The 23031-nt window shown below is 42.0% G+C and overlaps 1 protein-coding gene across 3 annotated transcripts; it reads left to right on the top strand.

Annotated features, from left to right (window-relative positions):
- Nucleotides 1-1067: 1067 nt before the first annotated feature.
- RCAN3 (RCAN family member 3) lies at nt 1068-22522 on the top strand. 3 transcript variants are annotated; one of them, XM_068968719.1, is made up of 4 exons: nt 1068-1262; nt 19689-19862; nt 20948-21089; nt 22338-22522. In XM_068968719.1, the coding sequence occupies exons 1-4, from the start codon at nt 1068-1070 to the stop codon at nt 22520-22522; spliced, it is 696 nt and encodes a 231-aa protein (XP_068824820.1). The 3 variants fall into 3 exon arrangements, with proteins under 3 accessions (XP_068824820.1, XP_068824819.1, XP_068824821.1); XM_068968718.1 differs by having other exon boundaries at nt 20918-21089; XM_068968720.1 differs by lacking the exon at nt 19689-19862 and having other exon boundaries at nt 20918-21089.
- Nucleotides 22523-23031: the final 509 nt, after the last annotated feature.

Raw genomic sequence — 23031 nt, 5'->3', positions numbered from 1 at the left:
ATTGATATAGTGGAATAACGGGGGGAAATCACTATTTTTCCCCATAATTAACATTCTATATTGTACTGTTTGTAAGCAATCTATTTGCAACTTCATGTTCTTTGAAATAAAAGAGAAAAATCACAGATTAGGTAATATTGAGGTAGTAATAATCATGCTTATTTAATTTTCTTGCGCCTGATAGGTAATGACTTAAATTCTAGCATCTTGAAATGTGTAATGTTCAAGGCACCTGCCTGGTGGGTGTCGTGTGCAGTTCATCAGAAGAGATAAAAATGGGTAAAAATAGTCTTATAAGGCAGTTGCTGTTCATTATTTAACAGAGGGACACTATCCACTCCATGCTGGTAAAGGGATTTATTTTTAAGCATTCAGTGAAAGGACATTTTTTAAATTGTCTTCTATGTCAGATTTTGCCTGTAGTTAATATTTCTGATATTAACAAGGACCGACTTTATATAGAGCTTTTGGTTCTGTGTAACTTAATTCTTTGAGAGTATATTCAAAAGAACAGATTGGTTAAAAAAGGTGAAGTCAGCTCATTGCAGGCCATATTTCAGGGTGCAGATGGTGAGTAAATCCGTGTGGGTTTTCTTCTGCTCTGCCAAGTTTCAGTGTTGTGGACCTAAATCCAAAACAAATATGTGAAGGAGGTTCTGGTTCACGTTTTCCTTCCCCCTGCTTGTAAACAGATGTGTATGTTGATAGTATCTCCTTTTGTATTATCCGCCCCCTGCCCCCACCACCTCATTTCTCTAGAAAACTTCCAGCCTTTATTTTTCATAATAAGTCATTGCCTGTGAAATATCTTATGTAAAATATGCTAAGCAAATCAAATTAGTATATATAGAATTCATTGCTGAGGACCCTGATGAGTTGATTTCAACGTTGATTGATCTTTCCCGAATAAAATTGCCTCCTTTAATGAATTGCTGTCTTGAGAATTGATTGGAACCTTATTGGACCTTCAATATCTTATCTCTGTTGTTTTCTCTTTTTTTAAACACTTGATGCCTGGTAGACATCCTCGAACTTTAAAAACGGAGACGATCTGCTTTTAGAGGAAAATGCTGAGGGACGCTATGAAGTCTTGGAATGATAGCCAGTCAGATCTTTGCAGCACTGACCACGAAGAGGAAGAAGAGATGGTTTTTGGTGAAAATGAAGATGACTTGGAAGAGATGATGGATTTAAGTGACCTGCCTACCTCACTTTTTGCTTGCAGAGTCCATGAAGCAGTGTTCGAGGTGCCAGAGCAGAAGGTAGGCATACCTCCTACCTTTCTCTGTCTTTGCTAGTGTGTTGAATGTGTGTGGATTCGGGGAAGCAGTTGCTAGCTGCCTATCTGCAAAATTTGTTATTGGTCCATGGCAGGTAGAGAAGTGTTTTGGGGCTCACTGGTGGCTCAGACACAGTCAAGAATCTGCCTGCAATGAGGGAGACACAAGTTTGATCCCTGGGTTGGGACGATGCCCTGGATTAGGGTATGGCAACCCACACCAATACTCTTGCCTGGAGAATCCGATGAACAGAGGAGCCTGGAGGGCTGCAGTCCATCGGGTCTCAGAGTCGGACACGGCTGAGCGACTTTCACTTTCAGCCTTCTGGCATTTTTATTATGTTTTATGAGAATATCGGAGAAGGCAATGGCACCCCACTCCAGTACTCTTGCCTGGAAAATCCCATGGACGGAGGAGCCTGGTAGGCTGCAGTCCGTGGGGTCGCTAAGAGTCAGACACGACTGAGTGACTTCACTTTGACTTTTCACTTTCATGCATTGGAGGAGGAAATGGCAACCCACTCCAGTGTTCTTGCCTGGAGAATCCCAGGGACAGGGCAGCCTGGTTGGCTGCCGTCTGTGGGGTTGCACAGAGTCGGACACGACTGAAGCAACTTAGCAGCAGCAGCAGCATGAGAATTTCAGCCTGCAACAGATAGAAAATGCTTAAAATCCAGCCCTAGCCCATAAATATTTTGAGAAGCACTGGTTTATAGTGAATGCTGAATGAAGTCTTAGTAAGTTCATCCATTGATACACTCGGTCATTCATTTTTGTAGCTTGTGGTTAAAGAAAAGCTAAGTGACTTTTAGCCTCACTTCTTATTACTTGGTAGTAAATTCACAAAAGAAGAACTTATTTTAAGCCTTTTTCTGAGGCTAATAACATAATTAGGACTGTTTATGATTTCATTTGGGGCTTCCCAGGTGCCTCAGTGGTAAAGGATCCTCCTGCCAGTGCTGAAGATGCAGGAGACATGGGTTCAGTCCTGGGTAGAGAAGATCCCCTGGAGGAGGAAGTGGCAACCCACTCCAGTTTTCTGGCCTGGAAAATCTCATGGACAGAGGAGCCTGATGGGCTACAGTCCACGGGGTTGTAAAAGAATCAGACACGACTTAGCTACTGAGTATGAGCGCAGTGATTTCATTTTAACAGAGTTCTCAGTATTTCTTTTTTTGCTTGCTGCAACCTGCCCCAGGGCAAAATGATTGAGTTTATTTATTTATTTTTTTGAAGATGTCTACTCTTTAGCTCATTCATTATTTACCTATAAAAAAGAGAGTGTGTGTGTGCGTTTCATTCCACGGTGGCCTGGTGGGGGAAATTGGAGTGCTTCCCCTACTGCTTTGGTCTCTGTGTCTGAGGGATCTTGGTAAATGTTGATGCAAAGCAGCACTCCAGCTGGGACCTGACTTTATAAAGAAATGCATGTCGCTTTTGGATTAGTCTGTTCACAAAGCACTACCCTTTGTACATAAAACTGCTTCTCCTGATCTACTTACCATACAATTGTAGATTTGTTTTTCTAACGACAAAGCTTGGGATATATTAGGAAATCTCTACTTGCTCTCCTGGTCCTGCTTTTTGATCAGTGACACCTAGCATCTAATACAGCTGCCTAGTACAGAGCAACACCTGTTAGGTTGAATGAATGGATTCTGTAAGATATTTGTTGAGGATTAGTGATACAGAGTTGTGATGGAGAGACAGACATACTGAGCTCAGTGAGGTTCAGTAGTGCGTAGGAGATTTAGCCTGAAATTATGATTTCAGATACACTGGCCCAAATTTCTCTCTGGTCCGTGTAATCATATGCATGATACAGATCTTCCTGTCAAGCATCTGGTTTCTATATCCTCCATTTAAAGATTAATAGAACATATTACTTAAGAAAAATAAATGATATTTAGAAGTTAACTGAAATCCTCTGATTCTCCTAATCAGTTGTTGAATGTTCTAATACAGCGTTCAATCCAGAAGAAATAAGTCTTTTGAGGAAACTGATTTGTTTGAAATCTGGAAATTGAAAAGGGAGATTCAAAGGAAGAATGTTTCTATTTAGTGAACTGTATTTTTAACAGTGCCTGGAAGGTAACACAGTTTCAGTAAATACTTAATTGAATCTGTAGTACCATTCTGGCCAAGAATTAGTAAAAATTTAGTTAACGTTAAGGCTAGATTAAATACTAGAGAATCATAGAAGTTTAGAACTAGAAGAAATCCTAATCAGGTCTTCTATACAGTCATTTCAGAGTAACAGAGTAATTGAGCTTGCTTTTAGAACCCATTTTTCACTTATTCACTGAAAACTACAAAATATTGCTGAAAGAAATTAAAGACAATACAAATAAATGAAAAGATATTCATATCTGTGGGCTGAAATACTTAATATTGTTAAAGTGTCAGTACTACCTAAAGCAATCTACAAATTTGGCACAGTCGCTATCAAGATCCCAAAGATATTTCCTGCAGAAATAGGAAAACTCTTCCTAAAATTTGTAGACTCTCAGGAGACCCCCGAATAACCAAAGCAATTTTGAAAAAGAACAAAGTTGGAGGACTCAAACACTTTCTGATTTCAAAACTTAATACAAAGCTATAGTAATCAAAGCAGTGTGGTACTTAATGTCAATTGTATCTCAGTTAAAAAAAGAACAGTGTGGTATATTGGCATAAAGATGAACAAACAGGGGCTCTGTGTCAACCTAGAGGGGTGGGATGGGGAGGGAGATGGGAGGGAGGTTCCAGAGGGAGGGGACATGTGTACACTTATGGCTGATTCATGTTGATGTTTGACAGAAAACCACAAAATTCTGTAAAGCAATTATCCTTCAATTAAAAAATAAATTTAAAAAAAGGAAAGCTCGCCACAAAGGTAGACATATTGACAAGTTAAATAGAACAGAGAGTCTAGAAATGAATCCTTGGATATACGGTCATATGATTTTCAACAAGGATGTCAAGACCATTCAATGGGGAAAGGACAGTCTTCAACAAATAATGCTGGGAAAACTGGAAATTCACATGCAACAGGATGAAGTTGGACCCTTACCTTACATGGTATACAAAAGTTAACTAAAAATGGATTTAAGACCTAAATGTGAGAGCTAAAGTTATAAACTTAGAAGAAAACATAGAGGGAAAGCTTCTTGACATTGGATTTGGCATTAATTTCTCCAGTAGGACACCAAAAGCACAGGCAGCAATAGAGAAAACAGACACCTTAGGACTTCATCACAATTAAAAATGTGTGCATCAATTGACACTGTTCATAGAGAGGAAAGGCAGCCTACAGAATGGGAGAAAATGTTTTCAAATCATGTATCTAATAAGGGATTAATACCCAGAATATATAAAGAACTCCTAAAATTCAACAACAAAAACCAAATTGGGTATATACGACCAATTATTGGGCAAAGGATTTGAATAGACATTTCTCCAAAGAATGGCCAGTAACCACGGAAAGATGCTCAACGTCACAAATAGTTAGAGAAATGCAAATCGACTTGACCAGTGTGGGGCCGAAGCCAGTGAGTAAGTCCCTCCTTCTCTGACTCTCCAGCCCCCAATTCCTTGGCTCCTTCCAGGGCTCATAGCAGGATCAAGCCCCTGTTGCTCACAGAGGTGACCAGCTTGATAATACAACCTGGACAGGAGGACAGACTTTTCCTGTCTTCCTTCTTCCAACCTTATCCCATGGGGTTACTTCCCAAAACAAGCTTCCTGTGTGTGCCCTTGCCTTGGATTCCACTTTCCCTAGGAGCCCAGGGAAGACACAGGCTAATGACTTCCAAGTCTGGTGATTCTTCCTGTGCGGAGGCACTATCTCAACCTCTCAAAAAGGGGGCAGTTTCTAGGTTGTGCGAAAAGGTAAAGACTAATGTAAAGGAAAACTACGGGCCCACCCAGTTTAGCAAATAAAATCTTACTAATACAGTTGAGCCTCTTGTCTCTTCTCCCAGAGATAACCATTATCCTGAACTCTGTGTTTATCATTTCCCATGCGATTTTAACCTTTTATTATAGTTCAGTTCAGTTCAGTCGCTCACTTGTGTCCAACTCTCTGACCCAATGGACTGCAGCACACCAGGCCTCCCTGTCCATCACCAACTCCCGGAGCTTACTCAAACTCATGTCCATCGAGTCGGTGATGCCATCCAACCATCTCATCCTCTGTCGTCCCCTTCTCTTCCCGCCTTCAATCTTTGCCGGCATCAGGGCCTTTTCCAGTGAGTCAGCTCTTGGCATCAGGTGGCCAAAGTATTGGAGCTTCAGCTTCAGCATCAGTCCTTCCAGTGAATATGAAATTGCTATATTTGTAGGCCAAAATGGTCTACTTTCCCCCTCTCTCTGAAAGTAGTTTTCCTATGAAATCTTTTATAAGCTGAAATGGTATAAAGCAGAAAAGCAGTTCCTTGGGGGCAATCTTGCTAGCAGATGCGCAAAATAAATTAAGGTAAAGCACAGATGCTCACAGTCCCAGTTCCAGGCTAATGTGCTTGATGCTGGAAGCTGAGGGTAGTTTCCTAGGAAGGAGCTTGGTGGAGCCACTCTCGCCACTCGGGAGGCATGCTGCCTCCATGACAGCTGCTGCAAGACAGATGCTGAATGTGATTTTCACCTTTTTTCATAAAAGGAAAAATCCTCCTTGGACTTCTTTCTGTTACAGAAAATAGGTTCTAGTGCAGGTCCTTTGTAAAAGCAAAGTGGCACAAAACAAACTTTTAAAAACTGGCAGATACCTGTATTGGCATTTCTTCTAGTTCAAATGTAATACTCTGTGTATATGTATGTACAGTTTTTAAATTTTGCTCCATTTTCAGTTGACATGATTGTCTCTTTAGAAAGAAATCTACACAAAAACTGTACTAATAAATGAGTTTGACCTTTTATACAGGCATCCTGTAGTCTATGGGGTCACAAAGAGTCAGACATGACTGGGTGGCTGAACAACAACAAGAAGTGAGTTTAAGAAGTTTGCAGGATACAGAGTCAATATATAAAAGCAACCACATGTCTATTTACCAGCAGTCAACATTTGGACATTGAAATTTAAAAACATTACAATAGCACCATGAAATACTTAGATCCAACAGAGTATATGCAGGATCCGTATGCTGAAAACTATTAACACCAGTGAAATACATAAGATTTTACATTTTTAAATTTTATATAAAAGGCATAATTAGATCAGTTTTTTCCCCAATGTTGTATCTATAAGATTAATCCATATTGAAATATATATTGCATTTCCCTTGCTATATATACTGTCCCAGTTTACAAATATACCATTATTTACTCATTCTTATGTTGGACATTTAGGTTATTTTTGAGATGTTGCTCTTGCAGCAGCGATGTTGTGAATGTTCTGTGTGTCTTGTGTACATCACGGTGGAAGTGGGGGAGTCTTCTCAGGGTATGTCAACAGGAATGATATTGTTGGCTCATCAGGTTGTGCTTTTACACAATCTTAGCAGAGACTGTCAAATAGTCTGTGAAGCTACAACTGTTTGCATTCCTACCAGCCCTGCAAAAGAGTTCCCATTGCTCTGTAGCATCACCAGTACTTTATTTTTTCAGAAATAAGCATTTTTGCCAGTCTGGTAGTTAACATTTGTTTTCCTTTTAACATGCTTTTGCATAAACTGTAGATAAAACCTTCTCAAATGTATTGCTTTGTGAAGGACCAGGTTTTCCCCCAGACTATCACAGATTTATAAAATGCAGTAAGAATATTATAGCAGTGCAAACTTTCTGTAACGTTCCTAGACGTATCCTCTCAATTTCTGTACCAAGCATTGTTGTGGACCAGAAGCAAAGTTCCTGGACTAGTGCTGGGTCCTCTGACACCCCGTCTTAGATAGAACATTTCGGAATTTTCAGATGTAAGATTTTGAAATGAAGCTATCTTCATTTATCTTATATTATGTTTGTAGCTTCCCTTGTGAATACTTTGTCTCAAAAACAAGAGTTGAAAAGTGTCTTAGATCATTTAGTTAGTAATTTAGTTATCCTAACTGTCAGGCATATTAAGAGATCACTGAAGAGTCAGGTGAGCTGTCACGTTCTTAGAGACCATCGGTTTACAGACTCTACAGCTGACCTTGATTTGTGTATTCAGTAAGTGTTTAATGAGCGTTGTAGCAGTCACGATTAAAGGTTCTAGGGAGACAGCGGTGGACACAATGAAGCTCCAGCTCCAGCGGGACATTAGAAGAGGAAAATATTTAACATGCAAACCAGTGAATCAGAAGTTCAGATAATACAAGTACGATGAAGAAAATGGGCTTCCTCAGTGGCCCAGTGTTAAAGAATCTGCTTGCCAATGCAGAAGCCATGGATTTGATTCCCTGAGTTGGAAAGATTCCCTGCAAGAGGAAATGGCAACCACTCCAGTATTCTTGGCTTGGGAAATCCCATGGATAGAGGAGCCTGGCAGGCTGCAGTCCACAGGGTGCGAAGCATCAGGCATGACTGAGTGACTGAACACACACATGAAGAAGAAAGCACTGTGGAGCGGGGCTTCCCTGGGGGCTCAGGGGTAAAGAATCCACCTGCTGGTGCAGGACACGTGGGTGCAGTCCCTGACCCGCGACGATTCCACAAGCCGCAGAGCAGCGAAGCCCCGTGCGCCGCAACCACTGAGCCTGCTGTGCTGTCGAGCCCACGCTCCGCCAGCACGGAGGCCATGTGCACTCTAGGGCCTGTGGTCCACAAGGAGATAAGCCATCAAGGTGAGAAGTCCGTGCATCACAGCTGTAGAGTAGCCCCCACCGGCTGCAACCAGAGAAAATCCTACCCAGCAGTGAAGACCCAGCACTGCCAAAAAGAAATAAACAAAATTACTTAATAAAAATAAAGACAGAGGAGGGCTAGAGACTGGCTTGATGGGTGACGATGTTCAACCAGAGTGGTCAGGGAAAGCCTGTCTGGAGAAGTGACACTTGAGGTCACTGAATAATAGAACTGCTTTCACTAGTTTGGGTGTACAAAGGACTTTTTCTCTAAACCATTCCAAGAGTCAGTTGCCAGCCATGGTGACCATTACCCCCAATATTTTAATATGTATTTGCTACAAACAAGGGCATTCTAAGAAAACAAAACAAAAACAAAATTCAGGAAATTAACATTGACACATTACATGGTTCTAATCCTCAGACCCCATTCAAGTTTGCCCATGGTTCCAGTAATGTCCTTTATAACAACAAAAATCCAGTCTCTTTTATTTCGCCTCTTTCAGCCTAAAACAGTTCCTAGTCTTCCCCGCCTTTCAGGATGCTCACACTCTTGGAGACTGCAGGCTGAACCTGAACTTCCCTGGTCTCTCCTGCTTCGTGGGAGAGCAAGAAGGAGGAAGTGAGGATCCGGGTGGACACCCTAGAGAGGGGCTTTGCAGGTTTCCTTGTGCAGTCGCACCGGTGGACAGTACTGCCCTTGACAGCTGCAGCCTGAGGACTGGGAACAGAGCAACTGAAACTGTTTCCTTGTTGCTGGGGAAATTCTCCTGGTTTTTAGGGGAAGAACTCATGTTTGTAGTTTTCCTCAACCTCTGATGTTTTAGATCAAAATTGTGGGAACTTCCCTGGTGGTCCAGTGGCTAAGACACTGTGCTGTAATGTAGGGGGTCTGGGTCAGGAAACTAGACCCCATATATCACAACTAAGAACCCAGTGTAGCATAAATAAGCAAATAAATGTTTTTAGAAAAAAACTGTTTGAGCCCAGGTACCTGGATGCGTTTGGAAACCTGAAGTGTTTTTGCAGGCCACTTTGAGTCTTAGATTGGCTAACTGCCCTGTAATCAGACTGCTTCTTCAAAGTGCCCATGAAAACAGTAGCTCAGTGGGGTGGCCAGAGGACCACAGGAGACAGAATTCTCTGCTTCTCGATTTGTCCTTTCTCCCTACTTTTGTTCCACCTGTGCTTTCCTCCAGGAGGCCTTAAAATCTGCTACTCTGTCTTCCCTGCTCTCTTTAGTAAACAACTAAACAATTTTAGGCTGAAAAAAAGCAAAAAAGGCAAAAGCCATGGGTGCTGCTGGGGGGCTGTCAACAGCTGGGACCTCATTAGAAGTTCTCATAGTTATGGTTTTGAAGACAGACTGTCTCTAATAGATGAAAAAAGCCAAATGGAGTGTTTTTGTTTATTGATGGGCTGCAGGGCTTGAGTATCATTCACTGAGTGCAGTCAGTACCTTTGTGACTTGCAGATTTGTGAGGGAGTGTGTGAGTGAGTGTGTGTGTGCGCACATGTGTGTATGCATCTGAGCTTAGCTGTTAGTGTGACCAGGTGGTGGCTGTGGTTGTGGGTCTCGCTCCCCTCCTGAAGTGGCAGTCTGCATTTTCTTGGTGTTAGGGGTGAGCAGTTACCCGCTCAGCTGCTGGAAAATGACTTCTGCACTGTGCACACATCTTCTGTAAAGCGTCGTCACAGAATCCTTTCCACCTTAGCCATGGGGAAGAAAGGCAAAACCAATAACCTTGCCTCTGGCATCGGTGAACCTGTAGCCACTGGACTTCTGGATGGGTGGAACTTTCTATCTCAGATTTACAGAAAGAGAATGTGAAATTCTCTTGCCTTAGGACTCCAAAGATAATTTCACTGCTGAATGGATTGAAACGTCACTTCTGTGCTTTCCTGATAGCACAGTTGGTAAAAAAAAAAAAAAATCCTCCTGCAATGCAGAAGACCCTGGTTCAGTTCCTGGGTTGGGAAGATCTGCTGGAGAAAGGGATAGGCTACCCACTCCAGTATTCTTGTGCTTCCCTTGTGGCTCAGCTGGTAAACAATCCGCCTGCAATGCGGGAGACCTGAGTTTGATCCCTGGGTTGGGAAGATCCCCTGGAGAAGGGAAAGGCTACCCACTCCAGTATTCTGGCCTGGAGAATTCCATGGACTGTATAGTTGCAAAGAGTCGGACACAACTGAGTGACTTTCACTTTCCAACTTAATGTACAGAAATGATGGATGCCTCAGCATTTTTTGGTTCAAGGCAGACGGGTGCAGCACAGTCATTTTCATAGTTTGTTCCTCAGTGAATTGATAAACATTGCCTTCTCTGCCTTGGGCAGGGGACCAAAGGGTAGAGCAGCCATAATTCTGGAAAGGTTGAGAAACGCGCCTCTAGCAGCTGTCCTTACCTGTCACTCCCTGAAGCCTATTTTCCTATCTGGCCTTCCCATTTTCCCCTTCAGTGATTTTAGTGCACCCAAGGCCCAGCTGCAGAGTAACCTTGAGTTCCCAAGAAACTGTGTTGGTTATGTGTTATCCTTAACATATTTTAGGTGCAAGCTGTTTGTAGTCATTTTTACTGCTCACTTATTGCATGAGTGATTTCTGCATATGAAGGCAGCTCTGGTCTCTATTTTGTGGAAAACTTACATAACAGGAAAAGCCTGGGATTTTAGGCCAAATTATTTGCTTTCCTTATAACTGTTGTACTGCCAGAGATGAACAATAAGTGACCTCTGAAGAAGTAGAGTGGTCAGTGATGCTCTGGATTTTATGGGATCCCCACGATCTTCTAGGGAATAAATATGCAACTGTCCCCCGTTTAACAGGATGGTGTTACTTTTATATCATTAGGGAATTCAGAAACCTATAAAAGGGAATTATTTCTACAGCTTCCCTGGTGGTCCAGTGGTTAAGCATCTGCCTGCCAAAAAATAAGATCCCACATGCTGTGGGGTAATCAAGCCGGCTCAGCACAAGGACTGACCATGTGCGCTCTGGAGCCCCTGTGCCCCAACTGCTGAGCCTGGGGACCCTAGAGCCCCTGCCCCACAAGAGGAGCCCACACGCCGCAGCTGGGGAGGAAGCCGCCCTCTGCAACCAGAGAGAGCTCGAACCCAGCAATGGAGAGCCCACGCGCCTCAGTGAGGGCCCAGGGCAGCTCCAGTGCATCATTTCTAAAACAGTTTAAGGAGGGGGAAAAGAAGAATTTGGTTTCTGAATGGATTCTGTTTGTCCCGGGTGCTTTCAAGCCCATGTCCATAGAAAAAGCCCTCGCCTCCTGTCTCCGTTCTTCTAAAGCCCCTTTGTGCTGTTACCGGGATGTTAGGGACAGCTCAGGAATCCACGTGCTGATGTCTGTGGACACAGTGAGGGGCGGAGCCACCAGCCAAGGGCGCTGACCTTTTTCTTCAAATAGGAAACAGGGAAAGTTCTGCCTCTGCATTAACGGTTCATATCTTCTGCTCACCTCGGACCTTAGAGTCACACAGTCCACAAGCTGAGTTTATGCCACATTAAGGGGGAAATGCATGTGAAAGAGAGGGGAAAAAAACAGCAAAACTGAGAAAAAGTCTCATCAGCTCCTGATTGGCTACATTTTTGAATAATTCTTGATTGGTGCACACATATTGGGATTTAGAAGAGAGAGATACCTATAACTCATTGCTGTCATCTGCATGTTACATTCAGTTATGGCGTATTTCTGGAATGCTTTTAACAAGTGTTTTGAAAGGAAATAGGAAGAAGGATGTGATTATCAAGTAACTAATTATCTACACACGTTTTTAGGAGGTATATTTAAAACAAAAGAATACATAAAGTTCAGAAATAAAGGATAGGAATTGAGTTCTGTGCAATATACAGTTGACTCTTGAACAACACAAATTTGAACTGCACAGGCCCTCTTATATGCAGATTTTTTTCCCAGTAAACTGTAGTGCTATACAGGCTGCATGGTTGGTTTAATTCATGGGTGTGGAACCGTGGATGCGAAGGGCCCCTGCAAAGTTATATGCAGACTTTCAGCTGGGCAGGGTTGGTGACCCTAACGCTTGGTTGTTCAGCAGTCGACTGTATGACCAACAGAAAGCTACACCAGCTGTATTAATATCAGACAAAGCAGCCTTTAAGACAAAAGACTTCCTAGAGAAATAGAGAGGCTGCTAATGATAAAAGATTTAGTCCACAAGGAAGACAAAACAATTCTAAACTTGTTTTTTGTTTTTCTCATTGTTTAGTCACTAAATCGTATCTGACTCTTTTGTGACCCTTGGACTCTAGGCCGCCAGGTTCCTCTGTCCATGGGATTTTCCAGACAAGGATACTGGAGCAGGTTGCCATTTCCTTCTCCAAGGGCTCTTCCTGACTCAGGGATCAAATCTTAGCTTCCTGCATTGGCAGACAGATTTGTTAACATATCTGTAAAAATGTATGAAGCCAAAGTGAGCAAATTACAAGGAAAAATAAATCCACCTAATAGTGGGAGATCTTAACAAGCCTATTGGTAATCAGTAGTTCAAACAGACACCCCATCTTAAAGAAATCAGTATATAGAACTTCTAAAGAACATGAGCTTAATATACTGAACATATTTATGGTCCGGCACCCAACAGCTACAGAAAGACATTTCAAGCGCACATAGCAGATTTATGGAAATGGATGAAATATTGTAACAAAAGCGAGTCTCAAAAATATTGAAGGATTGATATCTCTATGGATAAAAACCTCTGATCATAATGAAAATAAATGAGACGTTAAAAAGTTAGCAAGCAAAATCTCCCACCTATTTGGAATTTAAGAAATATCTAAACAGTTCATGAGACAAGGAAGAAATCATAATGGAAATTAAACTAAATATTTATAATCAAATAATAATGAAAATATATATTCAAACTTGTGGGAATAGCTAAAAAATAATATTTAGAAATATATATTTCTTAAATGTTTCTATTAAGAAGGAGAAAATTGAAAAATTATAGACTCAGCATCCATCTTAAGGCAATAGAAAAAGGAAAAACTCAAAGAACAAAGAGTAGAAATTAATGAAATTGAGAGTAAATATACATAGAATCAATAATGTCAAACAGGTGATTCCCTGAAGAGGAAGTGGTTGTGTCTCTACTTATTTGGGTCTTTAATTTCTTTCAACTATGTTGAATAGTTTTCAGTGTACTGAGGGAAGGATAATTATTTCAACCATGGGTGCTGGAACAAAGGGATAGCCATGTGGGGAAAGAAAAAGTGAACTCTAACTCTTGTCTCACATACAAAAAGTAACTTGAAGTGGATCCTAGACCTAAATGTAAAAACTAAGCTATCAAACATCTACAAGAAAACATGGGAGAAAATCCTAGTGACCGTGGGTATGGCAGAGATTTCTTAATTTGACACAAAAAGCACAAAGTCGTTTTTTAAAGTCTACACATGGACTTCATTAAAAAAAAATTTTTTTTTTTGCTTTTTAAAAAATACTGTTCATAATGAAAAAGGAAAGCAAGGACAATATTTAAAACACATAGATTTGACAAAGGACTTATATCTAAAATATATAATAGAATTCTTACCACTTAATAAGGTAGCCTAAGTTAAAAATTAGGCTTCCCTGGTGGCTCAGAGGTTAAAGAATCTGCCTGCAATGTGGGAGACCTGGGTTCGATCCCTGGGTCGGGAAGATCCCCTGGAGGAGGAAATGGCAACCCACTCCAGTATTCTTGCCTGGAGAAACCCATGGACAGAGGAGCCTGGTGGGCTACAGTCCATGGGGTCGTAGAGTCGGACACAACTGAGCAACTTCACTTTCACTTTTAAGTTAAAAATTGGGGAAGATTTGACCTAGAGATGGCAAAGTTATAGAGATGGCAAATACACTTATGAAAAGATGTCAGTGTCAGGAATCATTAGGGAAATATGAATTAAAACTACAGTGAGATAATTCTGTACTCCCAGTAGAATGGCTGAAATTAAAAAGACTGACCATACCAAGTGCTGATGAGAATGCAGAGCTGCTAAAACTCTCATACGTTGTTGGTGTGAATATACAACAGCTCTGAAAAACAGTTTAGTAGTTTTTGAAAAGTTGATCATATACCTAGCATCTGATTCACATATTTACCCAAAAGAAATAAAATCATATATCTACCCAAAACCTGTACATGAATGTACATAGCAGCTTTATTTGAAATAGTTCAAAACTAGTAACAACCCAGTTGCCTGTCAGCAGGTACATGCATAAATATCCTTACAATGGAATTCTACTTGATAATAAAAAGGACCGTAAAAGACAACCCAATAATATGACTCTCAAAATGATTATGCTCGGGGAAAAAACCCAGGGCCCTCCCCCCTGCCAAAAGTACGTTGATATGAAATACTAAAAAAATACGATCTGATCTAGAGTGATAGAAAAAAAGATGGTTACTGGTGGGAGTGGGGTGGGCATCTCATACACTTTAGTTTTATGGAGAGTACGGAGTTAAATATGAAAGGTGAAGGTGAAGTCGCTCAGTCGTGTCCGACTCTTTGCGACCCCGTGGACTGTAACCTACTAGGCTTCTCCATCCATGGGATTCTCCAGACAAGAATACTGGAGTGGATTGCCATTTCCTTCTCCAGGGGATCTTCCCGACCCAGGGATCGAACCCAGGTCTCCCGCATTGGAGGCAGACGCTTTAACCTCTGAGCCACCAGGGAAGATAAATATGAAAGGTAAAACCATAAAATTTTAAGAAGACAGTCTGGGAGAACATCATTGTGATCTCAGAGTATACAAGGATTTCTCAAGACACAACACAACACAAAAGGAAGATAATGGATACATTTCAGTTTAGTCCAGTCGCTCAGTCATGTCCGACTCTTTGCGACCCCATGAATCGCAGCACGCCAGGCCTCCCTGTCCATCACCAACTCCCGGAGTTCACCCAAACTCACGTCCATTGAGTCGGTGATGCCATCCAGCCATCTCATCCTCTGTCGTCCCCTTCTCCTCCTGCCCTCAATCCCTCCCAGCATCAGAGTCTTTTCTGATGCGAATGAGTCAGCCCTCTGCATGAAGTGGCCAAAGTACTGGAGTTTCAGCTTCATCATCTTTCCTTCCAAAGAAATCCCAGGGCTGATCTCCTTCAGAATGGACTGGTTGGATCTCCTTGCAGTCCAAGGGACCCTCGAGTCTTCTCCAACACCACAGTTCAAACGCATCAATTCTTCGGCCCTCAGCTTTCTTCACAGTCCAACTCTCACATCCATACATGACCACAGGAAAAAACATAGTCTTATACATTTAGTAAGGTTCAAATTTAAAACTTGTATTTCTCAAAAAAAATTTGGGAAAAAGTACTTATGGCACCTATAATTAACAAAGAATTAGTACCCCTATAGAACTCCCATTCCTCAATTAAAAGAGACAGCCCAGTAGAAAAATGGACAAAAGATATGAGCATGCATATCATGGGTTCTGCAGGCAAGAGCACTGGAGTGGGTCGCCGTGCCCTCCTCCAGGGGGTCTTCCCGACCCAGGCATCTAACTGCTTCTCTTTTGTTTCCTGCGTTGGCGGGCAGGCCCTTTCCCACTAGCGCCACCTGGGAAGCTATATCATGAAGAGGAACCCCAGAAGACCCATAAACATGAAAAGAGGTTCAACGTCTTTATTTTTCAAAGAAATGTGAATAATAACCAAAATTAGAGCCTATTTCATATTCCTTACTTTGCATTGGTAAAAATTTAAAGTTCTGTATCAAATGCTGGCATAGATATGAAGCAGCCAGAACTCACTTTCACTCTTAAACAGTAAATTGGTACAAACACTTTGGAAAACTATTCGGCATCATCTACTAAAGTAAAATATATGTCAGTGTTGAGGCCCCGGATGCTTGCTTAAAAGACGCTTGCTCCTTGGAAAGAAAACTATGACAAACCTAGATAGCGTATTAAAGAGCAAAGTCGCGACTTTGCCGACAAAGTTCCATATAGTCAAAGCTATGTTTTTTCCAGGAATAATGTACGAATGTGAGAGTTGGACCATAAAGAAGGCTGAGCACGAAAGAACTGATGCTTTTGAATTGTGGTGCTAGAGAAGACTCCTGCAAATCCCTTGGACAGCAAGGATATCAAACCAGTCAATCCTAAAGGAAATCAATCCTGAATATTCACTGGAAGGACTGATGAGAAAGCTGAAGCCCCAGTACTTTGGCCACCTGATATGAAGAGCTGACTCACTGGAAAAGACCCTGATGCTGGGAGGGATTAGGGGCAGGAGGAGAAGGGGGTGACAGAGGATGAGATGGTTGGATGGCATCACTGACTCAATGGACATGAGTTTGAGCAAACTCTGGGAGATAGTGACGGACGGGGAAGCCTGGTGTGCTACAGTCCATGGGGTCTCAGAGAGTGGTTCATAACTCAGTGAATGAACAGCAAAGGCCCAGTAATTCTACCTGTAGTGTGTACACCAGAGAAACCCATGCGTATGGGTATCAAGGATGTTCATAACAGCATTGCAGTAGCAAAACCTGAAGGCAGTCCAGATTCCAGCAGCATTAGAGGAATTGTGGTATAGCTGTACACTGGAATATTATACAGTCCTGAAGAGGGTGGCTCACAGTTAGTTACACACAGCAACAAGGAAGAATCTTAGGAAAAAAAGGCAAGTTATAGAAGAATATATGCAACATGATTCAATCTTTAGAGGAGCTTATAAATGTTGTAAAACGATAAAGAAAAACAAAGATAAGCTTGAAATTCCAGAAAATAATTACTTTGAAGCTAAAAAGGAATAGGATGGAGGTAAAATCTCTGGCATGCTGAGGACTTCAAAATGATAGTGATGTTCTTGTTCTATCATTGGGCATGTTTTTGTCATTTTATACCTTACATTCATTTTATCATACTTTACCTTTGATTTTATAATATGAACTCTACATAATATAATCTTTCAGTTCAGTTCAGTTCAGTCGCTCAGTTGTGTCTGACTCTTTGCGACCCCATGAATTGCAGCACGCCAGGCCTCCCTGTCCATCACCAACTCCCGGAGTTCACTCAGACTCACGTCCATCAAGTCCATGATGCCATCCAGCCATCTCATCCTCGGTTGTCCCCTTCTCCTCCTGCCCCCAATCCCTCCCAGCATCAGACTCTTTTCCAATGAGTCAACTCTTCACATGAGGTGGTCAAAGTACTGGAGCTTCAGCCTTATCAACATTCCTTCCAAAGAAATCCCAGGGCTGATCTCCTTCAGAATGGACTGGTTGGATCTCCTTGCAGTCCAAGGGACTCTCAAGAGTCTTCTCCAACACCACAGTTCAAAAGCATCAATTCTTCAGCGCTCAGCCTTCTTCACAGTCCAACTCTCACATCCATACATGACCACAGGAAAAACCATAGCTTTGACTAGATGGACCTTTGTTGGCAAAGTAATGTCTCTGCTTTTTAATATGCTATCTAGGTTGGTCATAGATTTTCTTCCAAGGAGTAAGCGTCTTTTAATTTCATGGCTGCAGTCACCATCTGCAGTGATTTTGGAGCCCCAAAAAATAAACTCTGACACTGTTTCCACTGTTTCCCCATCTATCCATGAATGATGGGACCGGATGCCATGATCTTCGTTTTCTGAATGTTGAGCTTTAAGCCAACTTTTTCACTCTCCTGTTTCACTTTCATCAAGAGGCTTTTTAGTTCCTCTTCACTTTCTGCCATAAGGGTGGTGTCATCTGCATATCTGAGGTTATTGATATTTCTCCCGGCAATCTTGATTCCAGCTTGTGTTTCTTCCAGTCCAGCATTTCTCATGATGTACTCTGCATATAAGTTAAAGCAGGGTGACAATATACAACCTTGACCTACTCCTTTTCCTATTTGGAACCAGTCTGTTGTTCCAGGTCCAGTTCTAACTGTTGCTTCCTGACGTGCATACAGATTTCTCAAGAGGCAGGTTAGGTGGTCTGGTATTCCCATCTCTCTCAGAATTTTCCACAGTTTATTGTGATCCACACAGTCAAAGGCTTTGGCATAGTCAATAAAGCAGCAATAGATGTTTTTCTGGAACTCTCTTGCTTTTTCCATGTTCCAGCAGATGTCAGCAATTTGATCTCTGGTTCCTCTGCCTTTTCTAAAACCAGCCTGAACATCAGGCATTTCTCGGTTCACGTATTGCTGAAGCCTGGCTTGGAGAATTTTGAGCATTACTTTACTAGCATGTGAGATGAGTGCAATTGTCTGGTAGTTTGAGCATTCTTTGGCATTGCCTTTCTTTGGAATTGGAATGAAAACTGACCTTTTCCAGTTCCGTGGCCACTGCTGAGTTTTCCAAATTTGCTGGCATATTGAGTACAGCACTTTCACAGCATCATCTTTCAGGATTTGAAACAGCTCAACTGGAATTCCATCACCTCCACTAGCTTTGTTCGTAGTGATGTTTTCTAAGGCCCACTTGACTTCACATTCCAAGATGTCTGGCTCTAGATTAGTGATCATGACTATCTGCGTCGTGAAGATCTTTTTTGTACAGTTCTTCCATGTATTCTTGCCACCTCTTCTTAATATCTTCTGCTTCTGTTAGGTCCAGACCATTTCTGTCCTTTTTCAAGCCCATCTTTGCATGAAATGTTCCCTTTGTATCTCTAATTTTCTTGAAGAGATTTCTAGTCTTTCTCATTCTGTTGTTTTCCTCTATTTCTTTGCATTGATCGCTGAAAAAGGCTTTCTTATCTCTTGCTATTCTTTGGAACTCTGCATTCAGATGCTTATATCTTTCCTTTTCTCCTTTGCTTTTCGCCTCTCTTCTTTTCACAGCTATTTGTAAGGCCTCCCCAGACAGCCATTTTGCTTTTTTGCATTTCTTTTCCATGGGGATGGTCTTGATCCCTGTCTCCTGTACAATGTCACAAACCTCATTCCATAGTTCATCAGGCACTCTTATCTATCAGATCTAGGCCCTCAAATCTATTTCTCACTTCCACTGTATAATCATAAGGGATTTGATTTAGGTCATACCTGAATGGTCTAGCGATTTTCCCTGCTTTCTTCAGTTTGAGTCTGAATTTGGTAATAAGGAGTTCATGATCTGAGCCACAGTCAGCTCCCGGTCTTGTTTTTGTTGACTGTACAGAGCTTCTCATCTTTGGCTGCAAAGAATATAATCAGTCTGATTTCAGTGTTGACCATCTGGTGATGTCCATGTGTAGAGTCTTCTCTTGTGTTGTTGGAAGAGGGTGTTTGCTATGACCAGTGCATTTTCTTGGCAAAACTCTATTAGTCTTTGCCCTGCTTCATTCCCCATTCCAAGGCCAAATTTGCCTGTTACTCCAGGTGTTTCTTGACTTCCTACTTTTGCATTCCAGTCCCCTATAATGAAAAGGACATCTTTTTTGGGTGTTAGTTCTAAAAGGTCTTGTAGGTGTTCATAAAACCGTTCAACTTCAGTTTCTTCAGCGTTACTGGTTGGGGCATAGACTTGGACAACTGTGATATTGAATGGTTATTTTTAAAATAAGTGCAAAGTGCAGAATTTAGCATATGACTAACAGGACACCTGTTCTTGTGCACCTATAGGAAAAGAATGCTTCTAGGGGGAAAAAAAAAATTATAATGAATTCTACTCCACTATGATTTAAACTTCCTCTTGGTAAAAGCTTTCTTCCCCCCACCCACCCTTATTCTCTCTGCTGTGCTGCCCCTCACTTTGTAGGAGAGATTCGAAGCGCTTTTCACCATCTATGATGACCAAGTTACATTTCAGTTGTTCAAAAGCTTTAGAAGAGTCCGAATAAATTTCAGCAAGCCTGAGGCGGCAGCACGGGCTCGAATAGAACTCCACGAGACAGACTTCAATGGGAGGAAGCTGAAGCTGTATTTCGCACAGGTACTTACTTCATTGTGCAGAGGGCAGAGTGGGCTGGACTTGTTTTCCTCCATCCAATGATGCTGTCAATTCTCCGTCTTCTCTATTATCGTATCAGAGGTCTTTGAAATGAACAATCCCCATCAGCAAACCATGGAAACATATTTTCCCTTTGTTCTACCGATACATAAACGTATACGTTTATTAAGCATATTTGCCCTCCTAACTTTGTTTTGCATAGCCTAACAGAGGGCCTCATTTTTTTCTGGCAGCTTTGCTCAACTGGGGTTGAGTGGGTTAAGCCGTAACACCTTAAGGTCACTTTTCTCCTGTCGTCTAGAATGGCACTTGTGATGGGACCTCCTTGGAAGACGTGAGAAAAGCAGTCTCTGGACTCATTTCCGTGGGCTGTGATTCCTAAGAGGCGCCCTGTTGAAACTGGCTCCCAGCCTGAGGGGTGAGCAGGGAGCAGACAGAATATACAGAAAGGCTGTCCTAGACTTTAGAATTGCAGAGGATCCTGCAAGTTAGTGAGACTTGGCCATCCTTATTAGTCTAATCCTCCATTGAGAAGACTCTGACAAACCAATCACTTCTTGGAAGAATTAGTGAAATAAAAGCATTAGCTCAGCTGTTAAGTGTACTGTTTTAGTTTTCACAAAGCATTTTTTTCCCTTTGATCTAGCTTTCAAAATTAAAAAAAATTAAGATGGGGTTTGCCGTCTGACATTACAAATGAAACCTATGTTTGGACAGGTCTTGGTGGAGTCGATGGTGATGGTATAACCTAATCTCTTCCAAAACTGGAATTCAGTGCTTAGTACAATTCATTGTCCATTCGTCTACTCATCGATTTTTCTTTCTATTTGACGAATATTTATTGGGCGCCTAATGCTCTGTGCCATGCACTAAGTGTTCATTGGTGAACCAGACAGACTCTGACCCAGCCCCTGGAAGCTATGTAGCCTGTCAAAGAGAAATTTTACATTTTCTCCAAAGAGGTGTTATAGTTAATGGGAAGATGAAAGTGAAAAACATAGCCTGGTCATAAACTGTGAGTATCTTCCCCCCTGCAGGTACAGATGTCCAGTGAAACACGGGACAAGGCGTATTTACAGCCGCCCCAGCCTGCCAAGCAGTTCCTCATCTCCCCTCCTGCGTCACCTCCGGTGGGGTGGAAGCAAGGGGAAGATGCAACGCCTGTTATAAATTATGATTTACTCTGTGCTGTTTCCAAATTGGGACCAGGTAACAAACTTCTCTCTCCCCTATTTTTTTCTCCAAGAAACTTTTGCTTTAAAGCCCTCATTCATCTAGCTATCTGTGTTCTAGCCAACTAGTGGCAACACGATCAGCGTGGAAGTTAGTCACACAAACCTGGGTTCAGATTCTAGCCTTTGCTAACTTTGTGATCTAGAGCAGGTTATTTAGCTTCAATTTTCTGAGCCTCTGTTTTCTCATCTAAAATAGGGATCATAGGAACTACCCTTCAACATGGTTATAAGGACTAAGGGCTTTCCCAGGTGGCACAGTGGTAAAGAATCTGCCTGTCAAGGCAGGAGACACAGGAGATGCAGGTTCGATCCCCAAATCGGGAAGATCCTCTGGAGAAGGAAATGGCAACCCACTACAGTATTCTTGCCTGGGAAATCCCATGGACAGAGGGGCCTGGTGGCCTACAGTCCACAGAATCACAGAGCTGGACACGACTGAGCAAGACTGAGTGCACGCACGTGCGCACGCACACACACACACACACACACACAAGAACTAAGTGATGTATACGTAATAGTAAATCTAACTGCAGTTTTTACTGCTCCAAATTCTAGTACATGCCAGATTATTAGAGAATATTAGTTGCGATCAAAATAGCAGACAGACAACTTTCTACACTGATTAGTTTATCAAGGAATTGGTGGGGATACCATATCATCCCTTCAGATTCTTCTCTTGTATTTCTTTTCCACTCTTTTTTTCCTTCTGTTTAATTTCTCTCTCTCATCCCTCCAAAATAATATAATAAAGCAATGCCATTGTTGGTTCATCCACCTAAAATAATGTTGTGTCTTCATTAACATTAGGGGATACAAAAGGCATTTGAGGGGAAATTGTTTTTAGACAGGAGAGCTGTATCTTGGGTCCCTGAGGTCCTATAAGAGATTGCCGATGCTGCCTGAAACCTTACAGATGTCTCCCAAGGGGAACCCAGAAACCATTACGAAGTTAAGCAGGAACACTTGGCGTTGTTCATAGAACAGTAATTTGCACTTGCGTTTTAACTCCCAAAACCTCACTCAGTACTCCTCACTACTAATTTCTTGAAATGCCAGAATTTTTTAAGAACCTTAAAAAGCATTAATTCTCTAATGTCTAAACAAGATAAAGTACTATGACGTAGGATTTACAGATTGAAAAGCCAGTAATCAGCAATGCAAACATGAGCAGAACAAGAAGTTTCAAGGTTCAGAACCCTTCCTTTGCTGTTTCCCTCCGCAGGAGAGAAATACGAACTTCACGCAGGAACCGAGTCCACACCGAGCGTGGTGGTTCACGTCTGTGAAAGTGAAACTGAAGAGGAAGAAGGAACAAAAAACCCCAAACAGAGAATCACCCAGACACGGCGCCCAGAGCCTCCGACCGCAGCGCTGGGCGAGCCCCGGGCCTTCGACTGTGCGCTTTGAGGCTTTGGTGGTGTGGCGCGGAACCACTGCCCACCTGGCCAGGGATGGCGGGGACATGCCCACCCACACCATGACCACTGCCCAGCCAAGGGGAGGCTGGGGGGCACAGGGCACCCACACTGGGGACAGTAGGGCATGGAGTAGCAGTTTTAACTGATCAGTTGAAAGCACAAGTTTTAACTGATGTTCTGAACAGCATATTACTTTAAATGATTAGCCCCCACCACGTGGCAACTCTTGACCATTTTTAAACAGCAAATTAGGAGAATGGCTTCCTCCAGAAACGTTGATTTCCCTGATTCTGGATAGCGCAGGGTACCCCAAAGTGAAAACGGTAGTCACCCAGGGCAGTTCCATTTTTGAGAACTTAAAAATAGTCTTAAAATAATAATAATAAAAAGTATTACATTTTTAATAATCTAGTTGAGTATGTTTGTAATGGTCTATTGGCTCCCAATGTATCTTTTGGTCAAAGATTAATCGGTATTCAATATACATGGAATTTTTTG

The sequence above is a fragment of the Capricornis sumatraensis genome, chromosome 3 (assembly GCF_032405125.1).
Source record: "Capricornis sumatraensis isolate serow.1 chromosome 3, serow.2, whole genome shotgun sequence".
NCBI lineage: Eukaryota > Metazoa > Chordata > Mammalia > Artiodactyla > Bovidae > Capricornis > Capricornis sumatraensis.
Note: the sequence above shows the minus strand (reverse complement) of the source record. Positions and strands in the feature narration are given on the sequence as shown.